The 21,825-nt window shown below is 56.0% G+C and overlaps 2 protein-coding genes across 6 annotated transcripts; both read left to right on the forward strand.

Moving 5' to 3' along the window:
- Window positions 1-3,088: 3,088 nt before the first annotated feature.
- On the forward strand, window positions 3,089-11,820 carry Adat3 (adenosine deaminase tRNA specific 3). 5 transcript variants are annotated; one of them, XM_021648873.2, is made up of 4 exons: window positions 3,127-3,247; window positions 6,488-9,151; window positions 9,676-9,760; window positions 11,367-11,820. In XM_021648873.2, the coding sequence occupies exon 2, from the start codon at window positions 6,678-6,680 to the stop codon at window positions 7,731-7,733; it is 1,056 nt and encodes a 351-aa protein (XP_021504548.1). In that variant the 5' UTR covers window positions 3,127-3,247; window positions 6,488-6,677; the 3' UTR covers window positions 7,734-9,151; window positions 9,676-9,760; window positions 11,367-11,820. The 5 variants fall into 5 exon arrangements, with proteins under 5 accessions (XP_021504549.1, XP_021504548.1, XP_060227113.1 ...); XM_060371130.1 differs by having other exon boundaries at window positions 9,693-9,760; XM_021648874.2 differs by lacking the exon at window positions 9,676-9,760 and having other exon boundaries at window positions 3,089-3,247; window positions 6,662-9,151.
- On the forward strand, window positions 9,145-15,683 carry Scamp4 (secretory carrier membrane protein 4). The gene is given in 7 exon segments (XM_021648868.2): window positions 9,145-9,151; window positions 9,435-9,505; window positions 9,862-10,128; window positions 11,369-11,463; window positions 13,721-13,854; window positions 14,561-14,594; window positions 14,596-15,683. Coding segments are annotated over 7 exon segments (927 nt in total). The 3' UTR covers window positions 14,915-15,683.
- Window positions 15,684-21,825: the final 6,142 nt, after the last annotated feature.

The raw sequence follows: 21,825 nt of genomic DNA on the forward strand, positions 1-21,825 counted from the left end.
TCTGACAACATCTGTTGTCTGTCTTTTCACTCCCCTGTGTGTAGACGGCATTTGCTACTTTGTGGGTCCCTTTTTCTTCCTCATGCTTCTACCCTTTTAACTCCCTAACACTGGATAGGAAAAAAAAGAGAGAAAAAGGATAGAGAGGAAAGGGGGTATTGTTACGGTTAGACTACTTGCCGCTGATAAGGGGCATTGAGCTCCTTGGGGTAAGTCTGAGCTTCCCCATCAGGAAATATAATTTCCTCTCTCTCTCTCTCACCGAGATCTGCCTGCCTCTGCCTTCCCAGCGCTGGGGTTGGTTACATGTGTGCACCACCACACCGGCCTCTTCTTTCTCCCATTACTTCTTTGTACATAATTACTTAACAAGCTGCAACCAACAACAAACAACCTCCACCCACCAATCTGATAGACTGGCTACCCCATCTCTCAGATTCTAGAATTTATACATTTTCTGAAGAGGGCCCAGAATTCCAAAGGTCACACATTCCCAGAAACTGCAGATGGCAAAACCATGCTTCTAATAGAGCTTTAGACAAATCATGGCTGCTAGGGACAATCTGAAGCAGTCCCATATCCCACAACTGGGATTAAAACAAAAAACTATTCTCTCTCTCTTTTGGTGTTTTTAGAGACAGGGTTTCTCTGTATAGCCTTGGCTGTCCTGGACTTATTCTGTAGACCACCAGGCTGGCCTCGAACTCACAGAGAGCCGCCTGCCTCTGCCTGCTGAGTGCTGGGCTTAGAGGCATGAATTGCCATGTCCAGTTTACCCAAGATAGGTTTGTTTTATTTTAAAGATTTATGTATTTTGTTATGTATACAATGTTCTGCCTGCATGTGCACCTGAATGCCAGAAGAGGGCACCAGATCTCATTACAGAGGTTGTGAGCCACCATGTGGGTGCTGGGAATTGAACTCAGGACCTCTGGAAGAGCAAGCAGTGCTCTTAACCTCTGAGCCATCTCTCCAGCCCCCAAGATAGGTTTTAATCCCATCCTTGAGTAAAGGAAACTACTATACAACTGAGGGACTGGAGACATTGCTCAGAGTGAAGCTCCTGCCTACACTCTCCCAGTGAGGGGGAGGGGTATTGCTCAATGGTGAGTGCTTGCATAGCATCTTTTGTTATTCGTTCCTTTGTTCATTCATTCATTTTGGGTTGAGACAGGGCTTCTGTGTAGCCTTGGCTGTCCTGGACTTCCTTTGTACACCAGGCTGTCCTCGAACTCACAGAGATCCCTCTGCCTCCCCAGTGCTGGGATTACAGGCATGTGCCACTTGTATAGAATCTTTTAAAATGACTTACTTTTTTATGTGCATTGATGTTTTACCTGCATATATGTCTATGTGACAGTATTGCATCCCCTCGAACTGAGTTACAGGCAGGTATGAGCTGCCATGTGGGTACTTGGAATTGATCCCAGGTGCACTGGAAAAGCAGTCGGTGCTCTTCACCACCAAGCCGTTCTTTAGTCCTCTTGCATAGCATCCTTTAGAAGACTTGCGTATTTTTATTTTATGCATGAGGGTTTGTCTGCTTATCTATCTGTCTGTGTACCACATGCGAGCCTAGCCAGTGGAGGCCAGTGGAAGCCAGTGAAGGGCACTGGATTCTTCAAAGCTGAAGTTACAGATGGTTGTGGGTGGAGGGTATCAAACCAGAGTTTTCTGGGAAAGCAGTCAGGGTTCCCCACTACTAAGCTATCTCCCCAGACTTGGCTGAAGCATTTTTATGGGCCTGAGCTCAGCCAAAAACTATTAAAATAGATGAGTTTTCTGGTGTCCCTGTTTTGGTGTAATGACCCAAAACTCTTGGTTTTCTTTCAGAGTCCCTTCTTCCTGGAAGCCAGACATAGCACCTAAGGCTTCAGCCTTTGTGATGGCCACACGAATCTTTCACTTCTCTATCTTGCAAGTGGCCATAAACCAATCCTGTGGGACCTACTGTGCTCTGATAGCTAGTCACAAGACACTCCTTATTCCAGAAAGGTCCTGGCAGACAGGCCGGGAAGATTGCAAACAGGAAGCAACCCAGGCTCTCTGGTGCCAGTTTCCATCTTCTTGGCTAGTCACAGCTCAACCAGGCTGTGACTGGTTAATGCAGTGTTCGTCAAAGCAGCCTCATGAGGTCCCCATAAAATGTGATTGCTGAGCCACAGAGAAAGAACTGCCCTGGCCCCTTACAATGAGTTGTTAGCCAGACAAGGCTACACAGTGAGACTTTGACTAAAACAAATAGTAATTTAAAAGTATTCATGTTAGGCCCTTCTGCTCCTATTACTCATTTACTTTCTTTCTTTCTAAAAAAATTTTTTTTGAGACAGGGTTTCTCTGTGTAGCCCTGGCTGTCCTGGACATGTTTTGTAGACCAGGCTGGCCTTAAACTCGCAGGGATCTGCCTGCCTCTGCCTTCCAGTGCTGGGATTAAGGTGTCACCACCACACCTGGCATGCCGCTCTCTATTTTTCAGACAGGACTGTGTCACACAGGCCAGCCTAGGGTGGACTTTGTAATCCTCCTGGCTCAGCTTGCTCATGCAGATATGCTGGCATGAACCCAAGCTTGGCTTCACTTTACGTTTACACACTGCCAGAGACTGGACCCAGGGCCTCACAGACAGAGCAAGCGTTCACCACTCCGCGGCATCACAACTTTTGGAGACGTGAGCTAACTTGTGCCGTGGGATGGAGTCCAGCGATTCCCGGACGCTCTACAGACCGCACCACAGCCGTGGCTCCAATCCTCATTTCTATTCAGGAGCGCATATATTTGCTTCACCCACTGTACAGATACGGGAAATGACGGACTGAGTGGACCCAACTCTCAGACCACAGTCACCTTCCGAGCAGTGGAAGCGACTGTTCAACGGCAACCTGGGATCTTTACAGTAGTCTGAGGGCGGATGCTCTTTGAGTGACAGCCTATGGCCAGAGAATCTCCTGCCTCAAGTCTCTGCTGATGTCTAAAAATGTCAAGCAGGGTTCGAGTTTCAACACCATCCGTAGTTCCAAACACCGTGTTCTGTCCCCTGCAAAAAAAAAAAAAAAAAGCCCAGATACAGTAAGGTGGGGGCGAAGGAGCAACGCGCGAGGCCTTATGGGAATTGTAGTCGAGGCTCCGCCTCCACCTCGCGCACGCCCCGCCCACGGAACTACGCTCCCGTCGTGCTCCGCGGCGGCAGGCGGGGCGGCCCGGTTGCTAGGACTTGGAGAAGCGTGTCGTTCGCGCGGATGTCCCTCAGGTGAGCAGCCGCCGTGAGGGCTCGGCTTCCGCCGTTCCGGATCCGCCACCGGGCAGCGTGGTTGGTGACAAGGCCCCGGCGGTGGACGGGGAAAGGGGACCTTGGCGGGGTGGACCTCGTAGGCTCAGAGTGTCCCGCACGCCCCGGGAGGCTGGTGGGCTTGCGCGCGTGCGCGATCAGTCAACGCTGAGACGCGTGTGCACAGGCCTTTGCCGCCTCCGCGCCCCACGCCGTCGGTTTGCTGCGCACGCGTGTACCCTGCTTTCTCATTCCGGAAACCCCGTGATTTCCAGTAGCTTCCGGTTGTCTGTTCCGGGTCATCACAGTCCCCTGCCTCAGGGTTTTCTGTTCACCATCTTTACAGCAGGTGTGCAGTTTCCCTTTAAGCTGTGGTACCCTGTGGGAATTGTTGAGGTATCTTTGGTGGCATCAGGGATCGAATCCTGGACTCTGGTTATATTAGGCTGGCTCTGAACTACTGATCCACGCCCCCTCCATCCAGTAGCGGATTCCAGGCAGGAGCTCCGATGATCTCTGTGCCCAGCCCCCCCTCACTGGGAGGTTTAGGCAGCGGCCTTCTACCCCTGAGCTAAGCCCTAGCCCCTCACTCTAGTATATACGTAGGCCCTCTGCTGCTGAGCTCTGCCCCGAGGCCTCTGTATCTTATTTTGGAAGGTTTTGCTGTATGGCTCATGCTCCCTAGTGGTATATTGAGTGCCTGGTGTTTCAGTCCTGTGCTTCCAGACCTGATGCTGTGGTGCTGTTTCCTGTCCCTCCCCGCAGGCAGTCCAGGCTGCAGCCATGGTCCCCTTCTGTTGGACCATGGACCCAGGGCCTGCAGTTGTTCCATTCGGAGAGAGTCTGAGGCTCTTCAGAGAGCGGCAGGCTTCCTAAGCCACTGTAGGGAATGTCTGGTGGGCCTCAGGTCCGTCTTTGGCCCAAGGAGTCCTTTTCAAACCTGTTCCTATGCTGACCCGCAGTGGGTACCTGTCACCTAAACAAGGGAGCCATTCATGCTGGTGTCCACTTCAGTCCCAACATTTGTGCAAGAGTTTGACTGCAAGTTTGAAGCTGGCTTGGTATATGTGGCGTGCTCTAGGCCTGCCTGGGCTAAATAGGGAAACCTTGTCTCAAAACAAAACAAAAAAACAAGCAAACATAACAGGCCTCTTTAGCAATGAATTTGAAGGACCCCTTTGGTGACAGCATTGACTACTATCTTACTAGCCTGTAGCTATTAAACCCCTCGCCAGAGGTCTATAAGCCCAGGCTGTCTGTCCCCAAGGCAGTCTTCTTTCTGTGTCCCTTGTCTTGTAGTCTTGAGGGTACAAACAAGGCTGTGTCTTCTGCCCTGGAGACAGTGGTGCTTTGTGGCCCGGGCAGGCCATGTGGGTTGTAGGTGTGGTGCATGCCCTGGGGAGGCCGGATGTCACCGTGGCCCCTCGTGGGCTCTGCCTGCCATGGGGCCTGTGCAGGGGGAACCATGGTGACACAAGGCTCTCAGACGGGCCTGGTGTTGTTCTTCCTTCCTAGACTCACGGCTCCTAGTGGCACCTGCAGTTCTCTAATTAGCCCATAGGGCTATGCAGTGTTGACCTGGGCAGCCTGGGTGAGCCCTGAAGGCCAACAGATGTACACGAATCCATCTCACAGAATATTCCTATAGCCAGGTGGTTCCCCCTATTTCCTTCTGCTTTGTTTATTGGGCCACCTCCCCAACCCCCTGGGGGAGGATTCCAGGCAGTGGCCTGATGATTGTCCTGTCTAGGTGCCTACAGGCCGTGCCTATAGTCTAGTCGGCAAGGGCGAGGTGGGACAGGGCAGGGGCTGTCAGCCAAGCTGATGACTTAAGGATGGCCAGTGTGTTTAGAGGCAGAGAACCAGGCCACAGGGGGTCTGCTGTGGGGGTGCCATCTTGCTGAGATCTGCCTTCCTGCCCCTGTCTAGCTGTGACTCCAGAGCAATTAGAAGCTGTGTCTGAGGGCTAAGAGGGTCCGCTTCCCACAGCCTTGCCCTCACTGGGCGCCTCTCAGAGCATGGCTTTTTTCCTGTGTGTCACAGGGTGGCAGTGGTGCTGGCCATCAGCTGAGGCTTTACCTAGGTATTGGCACAGCAGGCCCTCAGTGTTGGCTGAAGGCTGAGGTGTCATGGACAGGCAGGTTCCCAGGCTAACTCACTGAAGCAGGAAATGGGTGGCCTTGGGCAGGCCACCCCATGGAGCACAAGTCTACAGTGGAAGGTGTCACGGCCACGTGCCTGCCTTTCCTCGAGGGGCTGCATTCTTAGGGTTCGTCTTAGGCCTGCCACCGTTTTCTGGGGGTACAGAGGATTGAGATGGGGTCTTGCTCTGTAGCTCTGACTGGCTGTCCTCCAGTTTACAGCCATCTTCCTGCTTCGGGGCCACAAGTGCTGGGCTGACAGATGGGTGCCACTGGCTAGACTGGTGTGGGCATGTCCCATAGGAGCCACCTGGGTCAGGTCCACTTTGAGGTGTATGCTTTTGGGGGTTGGTCCCGAACTTCCCCCATCGCCACTACATAGAAAATGTGACATTTAGCACCTTGGAATGCTCCAGCCCAAGGGCCAGAGCCAGAAGCTCCATGTCCTGTGGCCACTCCCTCTGCTTGGCTCTTTTCTCAGACCGGACTAGGCAGATCTACTCCCCACACCGCAGGCAGAATTCCGTTCCTTCTGACTATAGGCCTGAGGTCTTGAAGACAGCCAAAGCTGTCAGCAGCTCACACCAGACCAGTGACCTCTGGAGGCACAGACTGAGCAGCAGTTGTCTGTGGGTGAGGTGACCGTGGGCTTGTTTGGGGGCCAAGAACTGGGTTCTGTTTCTCATGTTTTTTTTTGTTTTTGGTGTTTCTTTCTTTTTCTTTTTTTGGAGACAGGGTTGTTTCTCTGTGTAGCCCTGACTCTCCTGGACTAGCTTTGTAGATCAGGCTGCCCTCCAACTCACAGAGATACGCCTGCCTCTCCCTCCCCTAGTGCTGGGATTACAGGTGTGCGCCACCATGCCCGGCTTAGAGACAAGAGTTTTTGTAGCCCAGGCTGGCCTCCAAATGAGCATGAGCTCCTGAGAGGACAGGGTGCCTCCAGGCCTGGTTTACACAGGGCAAGGGCTGGAAGCCGGGGCTTTGTGCTTATTGCTGGGGCGGGTTTTGGATTTGATAGTAATGAGTGCCTGTCTCCACACTATCTCAACACGGCGTCTTTTGGGTGCACTGGACTCCTCAGAGCCCTGAAGAGCCCGGCACAGTTACTCCTTGCGTGGTCGTGGAGGAAGCTGACTCTATCTGGCGCTCTGGACTCCACTTCTGGGCCTGGCAGTACCCACAAGTATCCCAGGACAGACCCCTGTCCCGTGGAAGCTGACGGATGACGCTCCAGTCCCATCTCTGTCTCCCGCAGTTGAGCCCCGCTGAGGATGGAGCCCACCTCTGGCCTGGCAGAGCAGCCTGGGCCCGAGAAGGCTGGAAGTGAGGAACAAGAGCCTGCGCAATGGCAAGCCCTCCCCGTCCTGTCGGAGCAGCAGTCCGGAGCCGTGGAGCTGGTGCTGGCCTACGCAGCTCCTGTCCTGGACAAACGCCAGACGTCCCGCCTTCTCCGGGAGGTGTCCGCTGTTTATCCACTTCCCGCCCAGCCCCACCTCAAGCGGGTGCGCCCCAGCCGCAGTGCCGGCGGCGCCCATGCATCGGATCTGTTGCTGTGCCTGGCAGGCCCCTCTGCTGGCCCGCGCTCGCTGGCTGAGCTCCTCCCCAGGCCGGCCGTGGACCCCCGTGGCCTGGGTACACCTTTCCTGGTGCCTGTGCCCGCCCGGCCACCCCTCACCCGGAGCCAGTTTGAGGAGGCACGAGCCCATTGGCCCACATCCTTCCATGAGGATAAGCAGGTGACCAGCGCGCTGGCGGGGCAGCTCTTCTCCACGCAGGCGCGAGCCGCCATGCAGAGCCACATGGAGCGGGCGGTGTGTGCCGCCCAGCGGGCAGCTGCCCAGGGCCTGCGGGCGGTGGGCGCCGTTGTGGTGGACCCAGCCTCGGACCACGTGTTGGCCACAGGCCATGACTGCAGCAGCGTGGACAGCCCCCTGCTGCATGCCGTCATGGTGTGCATCGACCTGGTGGCCCAGGGCCAGGGCCGGGGCTCCTGCGACCTCCGAGGCCACCCAGCGTGCACCTTCACCCAGGCTACCACTGCCCAGGGTGCCCGCGCCGGCAGCGTGCGCAAGCTGGAGGAGAACGAGGACGGCCTGCCCTACGTGTGCACCGGCTATGACCTGTATGTCACCCGAGAGCCCTGCGTTATGTGCGCCATGGCCCTCGTCCACGCCCGCATCCAGCGAGTCTTCTATGGGGCCCCCTCACCCGATGGCGCCTTGGGCACGCGCTTCCGCGTCCATGCGCGGCCAGACCTCAACCACCGCTTCCAGGTGTTCCGCGGCATCCTGGAGGACCAGTGCCGCCCGCTCGACCCTGACCCGTAGGCCCGCTGACCTGCCTCTGGACCGTTCTCTGCTCCTGGCCAGCCCGCGTCCCCTGCAGCTCCATGGCCCTGGACACCGGGGCCCACCCTCTGGGTCTCAGGACACCGACCACCTGTGTCAGCATGTGGGCCTCTTGTCTGCTGCCTGCTGGGACTGTGGGGCTCAGCTCCCCTTACATGCCCAGTGGCTGTCTTACAGCCCCCGTGGTCCTCCAGGCTCGGGCAGGGAGCAGCCATTGTGTGTGAAAATAAAGCACCTCAAACTAAGTTCCCGTCTGCACTGAGGTGCCAGGCTGGGTTGGGTATCCGAGCCAGGCTGTGTGGCTTGAGTGGGGAGGGCAGCCCTGCTGAGTGCAGACGGCTCTGGGTGTTTGCAGGGCGGTCCCTCCCCCGTCCTGGAGGCCAGCCAGGAGGTTCCAGCTTTGTCTGAGCCTGTTGGCTTGCGGTTGGGTTACCCGCAGGCTGTCCGTGGCCATTCCATGTCCCTCTCTGATGGGAGGCAGGGGCTCCAGAAGGATCAGGCTGAGTGTGGTGGGGTGCTAGGCCTTGAAGCAGGATGCTGGGGCTTCTGACGTGTGCTGCTTGCCTGGCAACGCTGCTTCTGAGGGCCGTCTGACCGTAGGGATCCCCGCCATCCCAGTCTGATGGGACATGGGGTTTTGCTAGCGGTGCTGGCTGTGCAGCTGCCTGCCTCAGGCAGGAAAGGCCAGGCCTGGGTGGGTGGACACCTCAGAGAGCGACCAGGCAGATACGGACAGAGAAAGTGTGGCCCAGCCTAGAGCAAAAGCGGGACTTGGGTTCCAGCCCGCATCTTCATGTGGTCTTCCAGCCTTTCTCCTCTGAGGGAAACCAGGGCTCTTCCTGGAAGCCAGGCTTCTGCGGCTTCACTGGAGTGACCAGTAGGCAGGGTGGGGCAGAGAGAGGCTCACAGCCTTGCCTGAGCACTCTGAGGGCCTGTGGCCATGTCCTGAAGGTGGCACCTAGGGTCACAGGTACTGCTGGGTGCCCCTGGGGCTGTGCCAGGCTGCCTGTGAGATCCCGGGGGTGAGTTCCGTACCCACAGCCGCTGTGACCTGGCTGCTGTCACATGGCAGGGAGCTCTCTTTGGGGTGATTCGATGGGGAGGGGAACACTAAGGGATGTTACTAGAGCCATCAATGGGGGCACAAGACCAGGACATCCTGTTCCAAGGCTGTGGGTGGAGTCAGCTGGTGGCCCGACCCGTCCCCTTTGGACTGCTCTGAGAAGTGACGAGAGGCTGAGCCAGCAGCCAAGCTGGTTGGCTTGTCCAGCAGAGCCTGCAGCCATGGGCCGGGCCAGGGTCATCGTGCTCCCAGCAGCTCCAGTCCCCTGACACTAGTCTCCTTTCAGGTGGGCCATTGTGCCTGGGTGCCAGGCCAGCCAGTACAGAAATGGCAGGTGAGTCTGCCCTGTTCCCCAGGCAGCGATCCCAGCTCCACTAAGCTGCGCTTTCAGAGCTGCCCTCCCTCCCTCCGCCAGCCTGGGTCCCATAGCAGAGCACAGACAGGCCACCAAAGAACCACCCACATCTTCCAGCTTGCAGATGGGGGAGGGGCTGAAGTGAGACAGCTTGGAGGAGTGTGCAGGGACCCCATGGGCTGTGGAGGGCCTCTGGCTGGCCTGTCGCTTCCTGCCCTCCTTGTTAGCCTAACCACTCCTGGACCCTGGGTGCCAACCCCAGGGCCTTCATACCGACTGCGGCTGCTCCCTCGTGGCTTCCTCCTCCCAACCCCAAACACACGCAGTGCTGCGGTGTGACTGGCTGCAGCCCACCAACGGGGCAGCTGATCACGCAGGGCCCGTGTCTTGTCCAGCTTTGGGTTCCCTGAGGTGTGGAGAGACAGTGGCAGGCCGCCTGGGGGTCTCCTTCCTGCAAGAAAGGAGGATAACTCTTCTCCCTTGGCTTGCTTCCTGCCTCTGAGGCCCTGCTTCTAACCAGGACTGATGAGACCCCGTGGAGCACCAGGTGCTGCTGAAGAGGTCTACCAGAGGACCCACTGCAGAGGTGTGAGCCTCTGGGGGCGGGCCCAACCCCGAGGGCACAGGGTCCCCCTGAGGGCAGGAGCAGTGTGGTCCCTGTGTGAGGCTCATCCATAAAGTGCTGGTAGGGAGGGTCCTGGGCCTGGCCCGTGTCCCGTGGTCCAGCTGGTGTCTCCCGGGCCTGGCAGAAGTCCCCAGTGACTTACCCCCTTACTCCTCTTCCTTCTGTGTCTCCCAGTTTACCGTGCGGCTCTGGGTGTGAACTAGTGGCCTGCCTGGCCTGGTGGATGGGGGGCGGAGCAGCGGCCAGCTTCCGCCTGGCCATGCTCTGGCTGCTTCTCTTCACTTCCTGCAGTTATGTGTGCTGGTTCCAGCCTGCATACAAGGCCTTCTGAGCCTGCTCCATGGCCGGAGGATCTCAGCCACTTGCAGAGCGAGCATGCTCAGAGCTGTAGGTCACCAACATGCTGGCCATGGAGGTTGTGTTTTCTGACTCCTGAAGACTTGGGATCTGCCCATCAAGGACAGGCCTTGGCCCAGTTACTAACAGATTATCCTGCGCTTGTCCAGGGTGGGTGACCACAGGCCACAGCCAGCTTCTATCTCCAGTGGCTGCCGAGGAGGCCAGGCCCTGGGCTAAGCCAAGCCCTGCCCTGCCCCCCGCTGCTTTGATGTGGAGTGTTGCTCCCTGCCTCAGTGTCTGGATTGCAGGCCCATACCTCCACACCCAGCCTTGTTTTGATGGTACACCCACAAGCATGTGCCACGGCACAGCCGTAGCAGTCACAGGCCGTCTGTTCTCCATCTGAGGAGTCTCAGGGCTCAAACTCAGGCCATGAGGCTTGGCAGCAAGCACCTCTAACCCACGCAGACATCTGTGTAGGCCCGGCCCTGCTGTTAGACTGCTTTAGCAGGCATTGTCTCATGCACTGTAGTTCCTGAATGCAGCGCACCTCGGGGTTGCTGGCTGCTGCTGTTAGAAGCATCCAACACCCCAAAAGGAAGCCAGTCCTCGGGGCACCTGCAGCCTCCACAAGTCCACGTGTCGTCACAGAGCATGTGGCCTTCTGGGTTCGTTTCTCTAAGCACAGGGTCCCTCCACTACCGTGTGTGTCAGGGCCTTGCTCCTGTTCATGGCCGCGTAGTACTCCAGCCTGTAGCTGGACCCGGCTACGTGTCCGCCATCTATCCACAGGCCTCTGCCTCAGCTGCCTCACCCCCTCCTCCTCTGGCGAGTGTTGTGTTTGCTCACAAATGGTGCCCGAGCTAGCCTGAGAGGAGAGCAGCCCACCAGATCCGTGACACATACACCGGCTTAGCCACCACGGCAGGAGCAAAGTGACCCTGAGCCGAGGCTGGCCCTCCTTCCACCCCCAGAAGCCCCCTTCCTTCCGAGCAGCAGCACCCTGGTGGTGGCCCCTTCCCTCATGGTGTCCATGCTGCTGGCACTCTGTGCCATCCCCAGGGGCAGTGGCACCCTGCGGCCCAGTACTCAGGCTGTCTGTCTGCTGAGGTTAGTCATTTCAGCGTGTGGGCCCATCAAGGACAGCGGACTCTTGGCACTCCGTCCTCCCTCTGGGCCTCACTCCCTCCTTGGTAGTGTGGTGACCACTGCATTCTCTCTCCCTTGCAGAGCCAACAGCTCCTTTTAACTTCACGACATTCGTCTTTGGAGCCCAGTTTGTGCTGGCCGTCATCCAGGCCATCGGCTTCTTGGCCCGGGGCGCACGGTAAGAAGATGGAGGCTGTGCTTCCTCTGCGGGCCTTTGTGTGAGGGTCTCTACCACCATGGGTCCAGGGCTGTCAGGCCCCAGGGACCGGAGGAGCCTGGGCCTTGGGCCACCGGCAGAGCACGCTGTCGAGCTGCCCCCAGCCCTGCGAGGCCAGCGCCACTTTTCAGGTTGAGGGAGAACCATCCTGCCATGCTGCCCAAGCCCGCCTTGAACAGACACCTGTGTCTGTTGCCAGTGTCTTGTTCCTTGGCTGCTCTGTAACCTGGTACTTAGACTACGCCTGCCTGGAACTCACAGAGCTTTGCCTCCCTGACTCCTGAGTGCTGCCATAAAGGCCTGGCCTGTTCCACCATGTCTGAGTGTCTGTTTCTTTTGTGTGTCCTAGTCAAAGTCCACATAAGGGACCCAGGCGCCCGCTTGCCTTTCAGTGCTTCTCATGAACCATGCCCTCCCACACCCTCCCCGCCAGCCAGAGTCTGTAACCTTTGAACGGCTGTCACTCAGCCATGCCGCCAGTGCCTGACTCAGGCTGGCAGGCTGCATCCTCAGGATGGGTGGGCTGCTGAGGGCGGAACCCTGCCAGCTCCCTCCTGCAGCCGCCCAGCAGCCCGGGCCCCTCCGGCGTTCAGCCAGACTTTTTTCCTACCTATCTTTCTATGACACTCCTGTCCAGCCAGTAGACGGCAGGACGCTGGGGTTGCCACCTGCTCCAGCACAAGGGAGGGACCATTCTAGGTGCCTGCCACTGAGCACATGTGTTTAATCCCAGCACTCAGGAAGGCAAAGGCAAGTGGACTTCTCTGAGTTTAAGGCCAGCTGGTCTCCATGAGTGAGTCTGAGGGACTGGGCTGTAGCTCAGTGGGTAGCACGCTTGCCTAATGTGCACAAGGCCCTGGGTGCCTGGCTTCAGTTCCTGGGACTGCATAATTCCAGCATGGTGTCACATACTTGTCCTTTTAGATGGGAGGCCATGAGTTCAAGGCCAGGATGTAGCTCAGTAAGTAAAGCACTTGCACATGGCCCTAGATTCAGTCCGCAGCAGTGCAGAAGTTACTGACTAGACTGTTTCCAAAAGATGGTTAAAAGGTGACCGTGGTGGCCTCATGCCTCTAGTTCCAGGAGGGTGAAGGGAGATCACTGCAAATTCAAGCCTGTTGCACAGTGAAATTCTGACTCAGCCTGAGCCGAGTGTAGGGCCCTGTCTCCGTTAAGAAAGCCCTTCACGGGGGCTGGAGAGATGGTTCAGAGGTTAAGAACACTGGCTGTTCTTCCAGAGGTCCCGAGTTCAATTCCCAGCAACCACATGGTGGCTCATGACAGTCTATATTAAGATCTGGCGCCCTCTTCTAGTGTGTAGGTATATACGAAGATAGGGTATTCATATACATAAAATGAAAAATATTTTAAAAACAATAAAAAAGGCATGTGTGGTTTTTGTTTTCTATTTAATTTTATGTTGGCTTTTTCTTAATATTTTTTATTATGTATATAATGTAGTGCCTGCATTGCGCCTGCACACCAGAAGAGGGCGCCAGATCTCACTATAGATGGTTGTGAGCCACCATGTGGTTGCTGGGAATTGAACTCAGGACCTCTGGAAGAGCAGCCAGCGCTCTTAACCTCTGAGCCATCTCTCCAGCCCTTAGGTTGGCTTTTCTCAAGACAGGGTTTTCTCTGTGTAGTCCTGGTCATCCTGGAACTCACTTTGGAGACTAGGCTGGCCTCTAACTCGGAGATCTGCCCGCGTCTGCCTTGCAAGTGCTGGGACTAAAGATGTGCCATTGTGTTTAATTTTTGAGACAGGTTCTTATATAGCCCAGGGTGGCTTCAAATTCTATGTGCAGACAAGGATGACCTTCAGCTTCTCCCTGATTCTCATGTCCACCTTATGAGTCCCTGAAAGATAGGGATGTCCCACTAATCCCCACTTATTCAGAGAATGAAAGACACCACATTGACCTGTAGGAGTGGTCAAGGCCTTGACTTAATGCCTTCTTTGAAATGCGGTTTCCTGCTCTGCATGTTCTGTGAGCCGAAACCTGTTAAATTGTTTGTTTACCTGAACTGGCGGCTCCTTTAAAGTTACCTTTTTCTTGATGATCTGTTGGAGCTCTGTACATGTGAAGGAAAGCAGGCCTTCTTTACCTGTTCCTTGTTGGTTTGTCAGAGCTCTTTGTATATGAAGGACAGCAGGCCCTTCTCTTGTGCTGAGCCCTTTTTTTTCTCCCTGTCTCCCCTCTCTTTCACTCTGCAGTGGCTGGCTGGCAGCTCTTGGATTCTTTGGGGTCACTGTTGGGGCTGCTATGGTCATGCTGATCCCAGACATCAAGTTTTCTTTGTCCGCTGTCATGATGGCCATCACTGTTGTTGAGTCCTCTGGTCTCACACTTCCCCTACCTGGGGCTGGAAGGGAGGTGTAAGCTTTAAGAAACTCCCCAATAAAGTAGTGTTGGAAAAACTAGCACCTGCAGGCTCCTGAGCCTAAAGCCTAGTGCCGGTGAGGCACAGTGCTCCCTGCTTGCCCTCCTCTGCGGCCTGAGGTGCAGTCACCTCAGGAGAGCTGCGTGTCCTCCACAAGCCCTGAGCTTCCAGGTCACAGCCCACAGCCGGGGACGCCGGCCGTCCTGTGACTGATGCACATGGGGTGCCTGGAACTCAGAGCTACGCCTGCCTCTACCTCTTGAGTGCTGGGGTCAAAGGTGTGTGTGCCACCACCACCAGCTTCTTTCTCTAACAGTACCTCAGTCATACCAGGCTAGCCCTAAACTCCTGGTCCTCCCACCTCCGCTACCTGAATGCCGACATGAGGGGCGTATACCCCCCTGCCCTACATCTCACCCCTTTCTTCCTTGAGGTCCCTTAAAAAGTGGTCAGAGGTTCCACTCACCAGTGACAGATGCCACGGTGGGTGGCACATGCGTCCCTGGAGAAGCCGTTTGTTGAAATGGGCTGTGGAGACAGCAGGGTGGAGATGAGGCCCCTGGGGCACAGTTGAGCAGCAGGGCCCTGCACTGCCCTATCCTGTCACTTGAGGGTTGTCTGTCTCGGTGCACGACTCCTGCTCGCTCTCCTTGTCTCCTGACTCTTCCTGACTGTGGTGCTGGTGGAAGCTTACAGAGGGCACAGAGTGCACGCTGGTACCCGGAGGAACCCACCATCACGGGAGGCCCCGTTTAACGACTTCTCTGGCAACAGCCTGCCTGAGCACCCCACTCATTCCAGCTACTCGGCCAGTGGAGGCCATTGGCCTCAGGCGGCTGGCCAGCCCCGGCACTGTCTCCTGCCATCACCCTTGGTCCTGAGGCCCGAGCATCTCCCTGGGGTCCCAGAATGGCCTTGGCCCGTATTCATCTCTTGCCCGAGCCCCCAGCAAGCAACTGCCCAGCAGCCATTGGCCACTGCCATCCCATCAGAGCCTGGCTGTGTATGCCCCGCTCCCACCTGTTAAGAGGCTAGGAAACCCCCGCCTCTGCTCCACCACCCAGCCCACCCCTGTGCTGCTTTGGGCACAGGATCCTGTGGCTTCCTTGTTCCATCCCTTGTGACAGTGACTGTCCCCTCTACTGTCCTCCTGAAGGCCCTGATCCACTTGGTTGAGGCTGCACTGGGCCCCAGGAGCCCCCTCCCTCTCTCTGGGCTGCCCTGCTGTGTGGCAGGCCTTACCCGCCAGCCACAGGAGAGTGAGGACCACAGGCCCTGGTCTGCTGGGAGCAGAGCTCGGGAGAGAGCTGTGCCTTACAGAGAACTCTATCTTCCTCCCCCCACCCACCCTTCCTGCCCTCCTGGGACAGCTGTGGCTGGGCAGGAAAGCCAAACTGAGTCTTGGAATGTCCGTAGTGCCCCTAATGACATTGGACTCAGTATTCTTCCTGTGAGCACCAACCAAGTCCCTGTACTCCCCAGGCCTCCCACAGGACCATGCCCCTTCTATGCCGGTGTCCTGCCAGACTGCCCAGGTGCCTGGCCTCTGTGCTCCACCCCAGGGTGTCCGTACGGGCCCAGGATGGACTGTTGCTGGCAGGCACAGAGGAAGTGGCCCTGCACCTTGAGGCCCTACCTCAGAGTGGCACTGGGATGTAACCAAGTGCCTGCCATAGGGGACAGGTCCTCAAGCCCCCTGCAGCTCTTGCTCGTCCACCCACGGGCATGTGGGCCCACGTGCCACCGCTGATTGTGTTATGTGAGAACAGTCCGGAATAAACTCAGTTTCCGCAGCAGCCTGTATCTCGGCTCTGGCTTCCGTTGCCGTCCACCCTGCTTTTTGAGGCAGTCCCCCACTGAACTGGGGGCTCGAAGATTTGCCTAGGCTGGGTGGCCGATGAGCGCCAGGGATCCTCCTGCCTATGCCTCCCCAGGGCCACAGGCGGGCACTACCACGTTCTGCTGTTTTCCTGGGTGCTAAGCCAGTGAGTGACACACACATCTAAAAAATAATAATGGGTTCAGGGTTATCCTGGGCGAAAGCAAGTTCAAAGCCTGCCTGGGCTACATGGAAATCTGTCTCAAAAAGAGAAGATGCGGAGAAGGGTGCCCTGGGAGCGCCCATGGACATGGGTTCTTTGCAGGGAACGATAGTGAGTCTGGCACTGGGATGGGTCCTCGACACACCTTGCGTGGTGACATCAGAGGCAGATGCCCTGAGGAGGAACGCAGACGGGACACTGCGGCCCTCCGGAGCAGGCAGGCCTGGGCTTCCCACAAAGTGAGCACGGTGGGGCCACCTCTTCCTTGACCTCCGGGCTGTGTCCCACAGAATAGAGACAAGCTTACCGCAGCCGCCAGCTGACTAACACTTTCCCTCTAAGCTTGTGTCTCTACACAACTCGTGGCCACACATGGAGCAACAGTTCATGCAGCGGCAGTGAGGAAGTCCACAGAATTCTCTCCCTACCCCATTCTGCTTCCATGGGTATGGTGCCACTCTGCATTCAGCCACCAGGGGGCACTCTTCTCTCAGCTTGTCCTCTACAGGTTCCCTAAGGCTGTCCTTAGGGACATGGCCCCTCTGTTCCACCCACCTTTTCCCACCCTGAGGCCTGTCTCCAAAGTCCCTAATACAATATTACATGCTGTAACCCATTCTCTGCTTTTGTTCTTTTAATCTGTTCTAGTTTTTTGTTTTTTGTGTTTTGTTTTGTTTCTTTTTAACAAGGCCTCCTGTAGCACAGGCTGGCCTCGAGAATACTGTGCAGCCAAGGCTGGCCTTGAACTCCTGATTCTCTTGCCTCCACCTTTTTTGGGAGGCAGGGGGGTGTTGACACAAGGTTTCTCTGTGTAGCCCTGGCTGTCCTGGAACTCACTGTGTAGACCAGGCTGGCCATGAACTCACAGAGATCCACTTGCCTCTGCCTCTCAGGAGCTAGGATTAAAGGCCAACCTTTAATTGAGGATTGAGGCCAACCTGGTCTACAGAGTGAATTCCAGAGCAGCCAAGGCTGCACAGTGAAACCCTGTCTCAAAAACCAAAACAACAGCCATTAATCTCACAGTCAGTGTTGCCCTTCCTCCATTCAGGCATCACTAATCTAGGCAGTTAGAGATACGCTCTTCTCAGCATGGAGCAGGCATCACGTCAATGTGTCTGTGGTGGTTTCCCTCCTATATGTAGGGCAGAAAGGTGGCAAAGAGGAAACCACGTGGCAGCTCAGTTCCAACTCAGCTTTTTACCGATGAGGCTGAGGCCTGCCAGTTCACTGAAAGACACCTACAGGCACATCCCGAGACAGGGTGAGCCCCGACAGGACAGCACCTCTGGCTCCCACAGCGTGCGACCTGGGGATTAGCTCCGCCTCTAGTCCCCAGAGCAACACCCAAACAGCAGCGTGTGTCTTCCAAGGCTGGTTCCTGCTAGATGACCCAGACTGTCCTGTCACTCAGAGAGACGCTACCATGGCTGGCGGTCAAGACTGGGCACCCTGCCACTCCGGGTGAGGAAGCCATCTGTAACCAGAGCCACCCGCCGAGAAAGCCAGCGCAGGGCGTGGGCAGCCCTCGCCTGCTGGGTCCTCTCGCTCCTTGCTGGGGACGGGATGTCGTCGGGCTCCTGTCGCCTCCTGGCAGCTCACCAGGGGCCAGTGACTAAGTTGCCTGCTGTGCTGGGCCTTTTTCAGTGCAGACATTACAACCCCGGTCTGGGCTGGGGCTAAGTGGGTGATGCTCGCCCAGCACCCAATACTCAGAAGTGGATAGTCGTTCAAGGACACCCTCTGCTACATGTGGGGCTTGAAGCCAGCTTGGACTACATGAGATCCTGTCTTAAAAAAATCTTGGAGCACACCTGGAATCCCAGCACTCTTGGGGGCAGAGGCAGGTGGATCTCTGTGAGTTTGAGGCCAGCCTGGTCTACAGAGTGAGTCCAGGTCTGGAGAGATGGCTCAGCGGTCAGGAGCACTGTCTGCTCTTCCAGAGGTGCTGAGTTCTCAATTCCCAGCAACTACATGGCGGCTCACAACCACCTACAATGGGATCTGATCTCTTCTGTCATGCAGGCATACATGCAAATAAAGTGCTCATATGTATAAATAAATAAATATTTTTTAAGTGAATCTAGGACAGAAATCCTGTCTTAGGAAACAAACAAACAAACAAACAAAATAAACAAAAAATCTTGGGTGCTGGCGCTAGAGTGCTAGAGTGATACCTCAGAGGTTAACAGCACTGGCTGCTCTTCCAGAGGACCCTGGTTGAATTCCCAGCAGCCACACGGTGGCTCACAACTGTCTCCAGTTCCATGGATTCTGACACCTTCATACCAGTGCACAAAGAATAAAATTAAATACATTTAAAAAAAGAAAGAAAATCCTGCCAGGCAGGGCGGTGCATACACACCCCTTTACTCCTAGTACATGGGAGGAGGCAGGAGGATTTCTGTGAGCTCCGGGACAGCATAGTCAGTTTCAGTCAGCCTGGGCTACACAGTGAGGCCCTGTCTCAAAAACAAACAAAAAATTCTTGGCTTGGAGGGATGGCTCAGAGGTAAAGATGTGTACCACAGTAGCTAGCAACCCGAGTTCAATACCCAGCCCCCACATGAAGGTGGAGGGGACCTGGCTCCACCACATTGGCCCCTGACCTTCACACGTGCTGTGGCACGAGCACGCACACACGATTTTTAACTATTCCAACATACGGTGAGCGTGGCAGTGTCTTACCTGCTCTCCAAAGATCACCCTGGGCTACAGCGTCCCCGTCCCGGTTAGAGCCGCCTAGTGAGGACCTACCGAGTCTCAAAATAATTAACCAAACCAATCAAAACAAAACAAAATCCAAACAAAATGAGGAGGGCTGGAGAGATGCCTGAGGTCAGGAGCCCTGGCTGCTCTTCTAGAGGTCCTGAGTTCAAGTCCCATCAACCACATGGTGGCTTACAACCATCTGTAGTGAGATCTGGTGCCCTCTTCGGGCGTGTAGGTGTACATGCAGGCAGAACATTGGATACACAGTAAATAAATCTTTTTTAAAAACATGAGGAGGAGGAAAAGGGAAAACATTCCAGAATTTCAGATAAGTTAGTCTGAGCTGGCCGTTTGCCCCAAGTTGCATCCAAACATGCTTAGCAGAAGTTCATTGTCTCTTTTGCCTTTTTTTCTTTCTTTCATTTTTGACACAGCCTCTGTAGCCCAGGCTAGCCTCCTCCTGAGTTACTGGGATTACAGGTGTCTGTGCACCCTCTCAGGCCCCAGCTTGAGTAGACACTCCTTCCAGCACAGGTCCCAGCGGAGGATCTGATTGGCTCGTAGTGGGCAAATCAGAAGGGGGCAAGGTGCAAAATTCCCAGGGGAGAAGCTGATTGGATCCCTCTGGACCAATCAGGTAAGCTGGGTGGTCCTAGGGTCCACGAGCCCAGAGCCCCAGAACTTCACCCTTTGGCGGTCCCCTTCTTTCCTACCACCACCCGGTTCGTTGGTCCTCGCAGCTTCACAGTGGTGTCACGGTTCTTGCTCCCTCCCTGGTCTGAGCTGCTCTCGGATCCTCTCTCTCTCCTGTTAGCCTGTGGCAGACTCACCTTCTGGCTTAGCTCAGCACTCCTCCACCATCGACAGTTAGGTAGGCTTCCCATTCTGGTCAGTGTAAACATTTCCCCAGTCTGAGGAAGTGACCCTTGAGTGTCCAGACTCCCTACCCCCAAGTCTTCAGGCTACGGTTGGCCCTCTTCACCACTGTTGCTGCAACCCTTGAAGTTCCCTCAGGCCCACGAGGGCTATTGCGACCCTTCCTACTGGGCCATTGCACCGGGAGCTACCTTGCCGTGTCTTCAGGCCCTACTGGGCCTTTGTGCTCCCACCTGCCCTCCTAGGCTCCTCAGGGCTTGGGGCAGTCTTCCCCTGGGAGGCCTCCTCTCAGAGCTGTGAGGTTCCTGGGCTCCCATGTCCTATCCAGTGTCCTAGAATACCCTTGGGACACTGTCCCACCTCAGAGCCGGGGCACCTTCCCAGCCCTCTTAGCTGGGCCTCACATTTGCGGCCCTGTGAGATGTGAGTGGTCCGGACACCTTCCCACCCCATCAGGAAGGCAGGCCAACACAGAGCAACAACAACACTCCTCCCTTCTCCACTGGGCCTGGGCTCAGAGCCCCCTGAGCTGTAGCCCTGAAAGTGATGTGAGTTGGGGATCCTGCACTGTAGCTGACATTGGAAACAGGGTGGGGGTGCGGAGGAGTCCACTGTACCACACACAGGTCAGTATCAGAACACGGAAGGGGCCTTAGGTAAGAAGGGACCCGAGACTCCTCCGCCTGCAGCGGGTGGCCTGGCGCTGGCCAAAGCTCTGCTGAAGTGCCAAGCACAGCCCCTAGCACCTAGCTGGGAAGGCAGCCAGCAGCATTTCACTCATTCTTGGATTCCCACCATCCATAGGCCATGCCATTAACCTAAAGTTATAGGAAGATAGTACTGAGGCCCAGAGAAGTTAAGTGATTGGTCCAGTCACCTAGCTGCTGCCTGGAAGGGCTCTAACTCAGCCTTAATTCCTGCATACTTTCAACTCCACAAGCCACTCACTGGTTTAAGGGATAAAGGCCATCGCCTAGCCTTTCCAGGCAGAGTTCCTGAGGAGTAGAGGGACGAAGTCAGGGTCAGGATGTCTAAAAAGGAAAAGCCCGACTTCTCCACCATCTGTGAGGGCTGTGTTCATTCAGTCATCCCTTCAAGCAGTTACTGCACATAGGCTGAGCGCCTACTGTGTGCACACTCCTGCGCTGGCTCCCAGAACAGACTATCGCAGCTCAGCTCGGGAGAGAATCGTGCTGAGGCGGGAAGGGAGAAGGGGGCTGCGGCTTGGACCTCTCTACAGTCTGCGACTTCAGGACTGTGTCACAAAAAGCTGGACTCAGCCTTCCCGGTGGACACCTTATTCACCTCCTGTGATTTCTTGTAAGCCCAGAGTGACGCAGGGTCACCGTGGAGAAGCTGGGATCTGGGCATGTCGGGTCTGGCCTTCCCAGGGGCTATCTGGCCAAGGCAACCACTGTCCCCAGGCACTTTACCCCCCCATGACATCATCTGAAACTTGGATCCCCTCCCCCACGACTGAGGACTCCCTAGGTAGTTCACCGTTTTTAGTCTTGGAGGCTCTGAGGATTTGTGAGATTTGTGGCCTTCAAATGAACAAATATCTACTTTGGGGAGGAAACGGGATTCGTGGGGCCAGTGTGCTTCCAGGAGTCACACAGGGACCCTGCCCAGCAAGCTTCCCCTCCCTGCTTTGTTCTCCCAGCAATGAACAAGCACTCTGAAAGCTGCCCCAATCTAGTGCCAACTGGAAGCGAAGCCTGAGCTTGGCGCAGGAGGCTGGCAGGGCACCTGCCTTTTGGCCCCAGCTGACCTGCTGAGGGATTGGGACCCCAGAGGCTCTGGCGCCCGGGCGTATCACCATGCAAAAGGATGAAGACAAACACCAAGGGGTCATGGGTTGTGCCTGTCATTCTAGCACTTGGAAAGTTGAGGCAGGAGGGATTCCTAAGAGGTGGGGTAGCCTGAGCAACACAGCATGTCTACAACAAAATAAATCACCAAAATAAAGTCTTAAGAACTGACACCTAAACCGGGCGTGGTGCTGCACGCCTGTGATCCCAGCACTCAGGGAGGCTGAGGCATGCGGATCACTGTGAGTTCGAGGCCAGCCTGGTCTACAAAGCGAGTCCAGGACGGCCAGGGCTACACAGAGAAACCCTGTCTCGGAAAAAATAAATAACACCAAGACGGACAGCCCTGACTGACCCGCGTGCCGCTCACCAAGATCTACTCGCTGCTGCGGGGCGCACCATTAATTTGAGGGTCCTATTTTCCTTTATAGACGCAACTTTCGAGTCCAGCGCCAACCCCAGCCACGCCCCTCCGCACCGCCCACCGTGACGTCGGA

This window comes from Meriones unguiculatus, chromosome 17 (genome assembly GCF_030254825.1).
Source record: "Meriones unguiculatus strain TT.TT164.6M chromosome 17, Bangor_MerUng_6.1, whole genome shotgun sequence".
Classification (NCBI taxonomy): Eukaryota; Metazoa; Chordata; class Mammalia; order Rodentia; family Muridae; genus Meriones; species Meriones unguiculatus.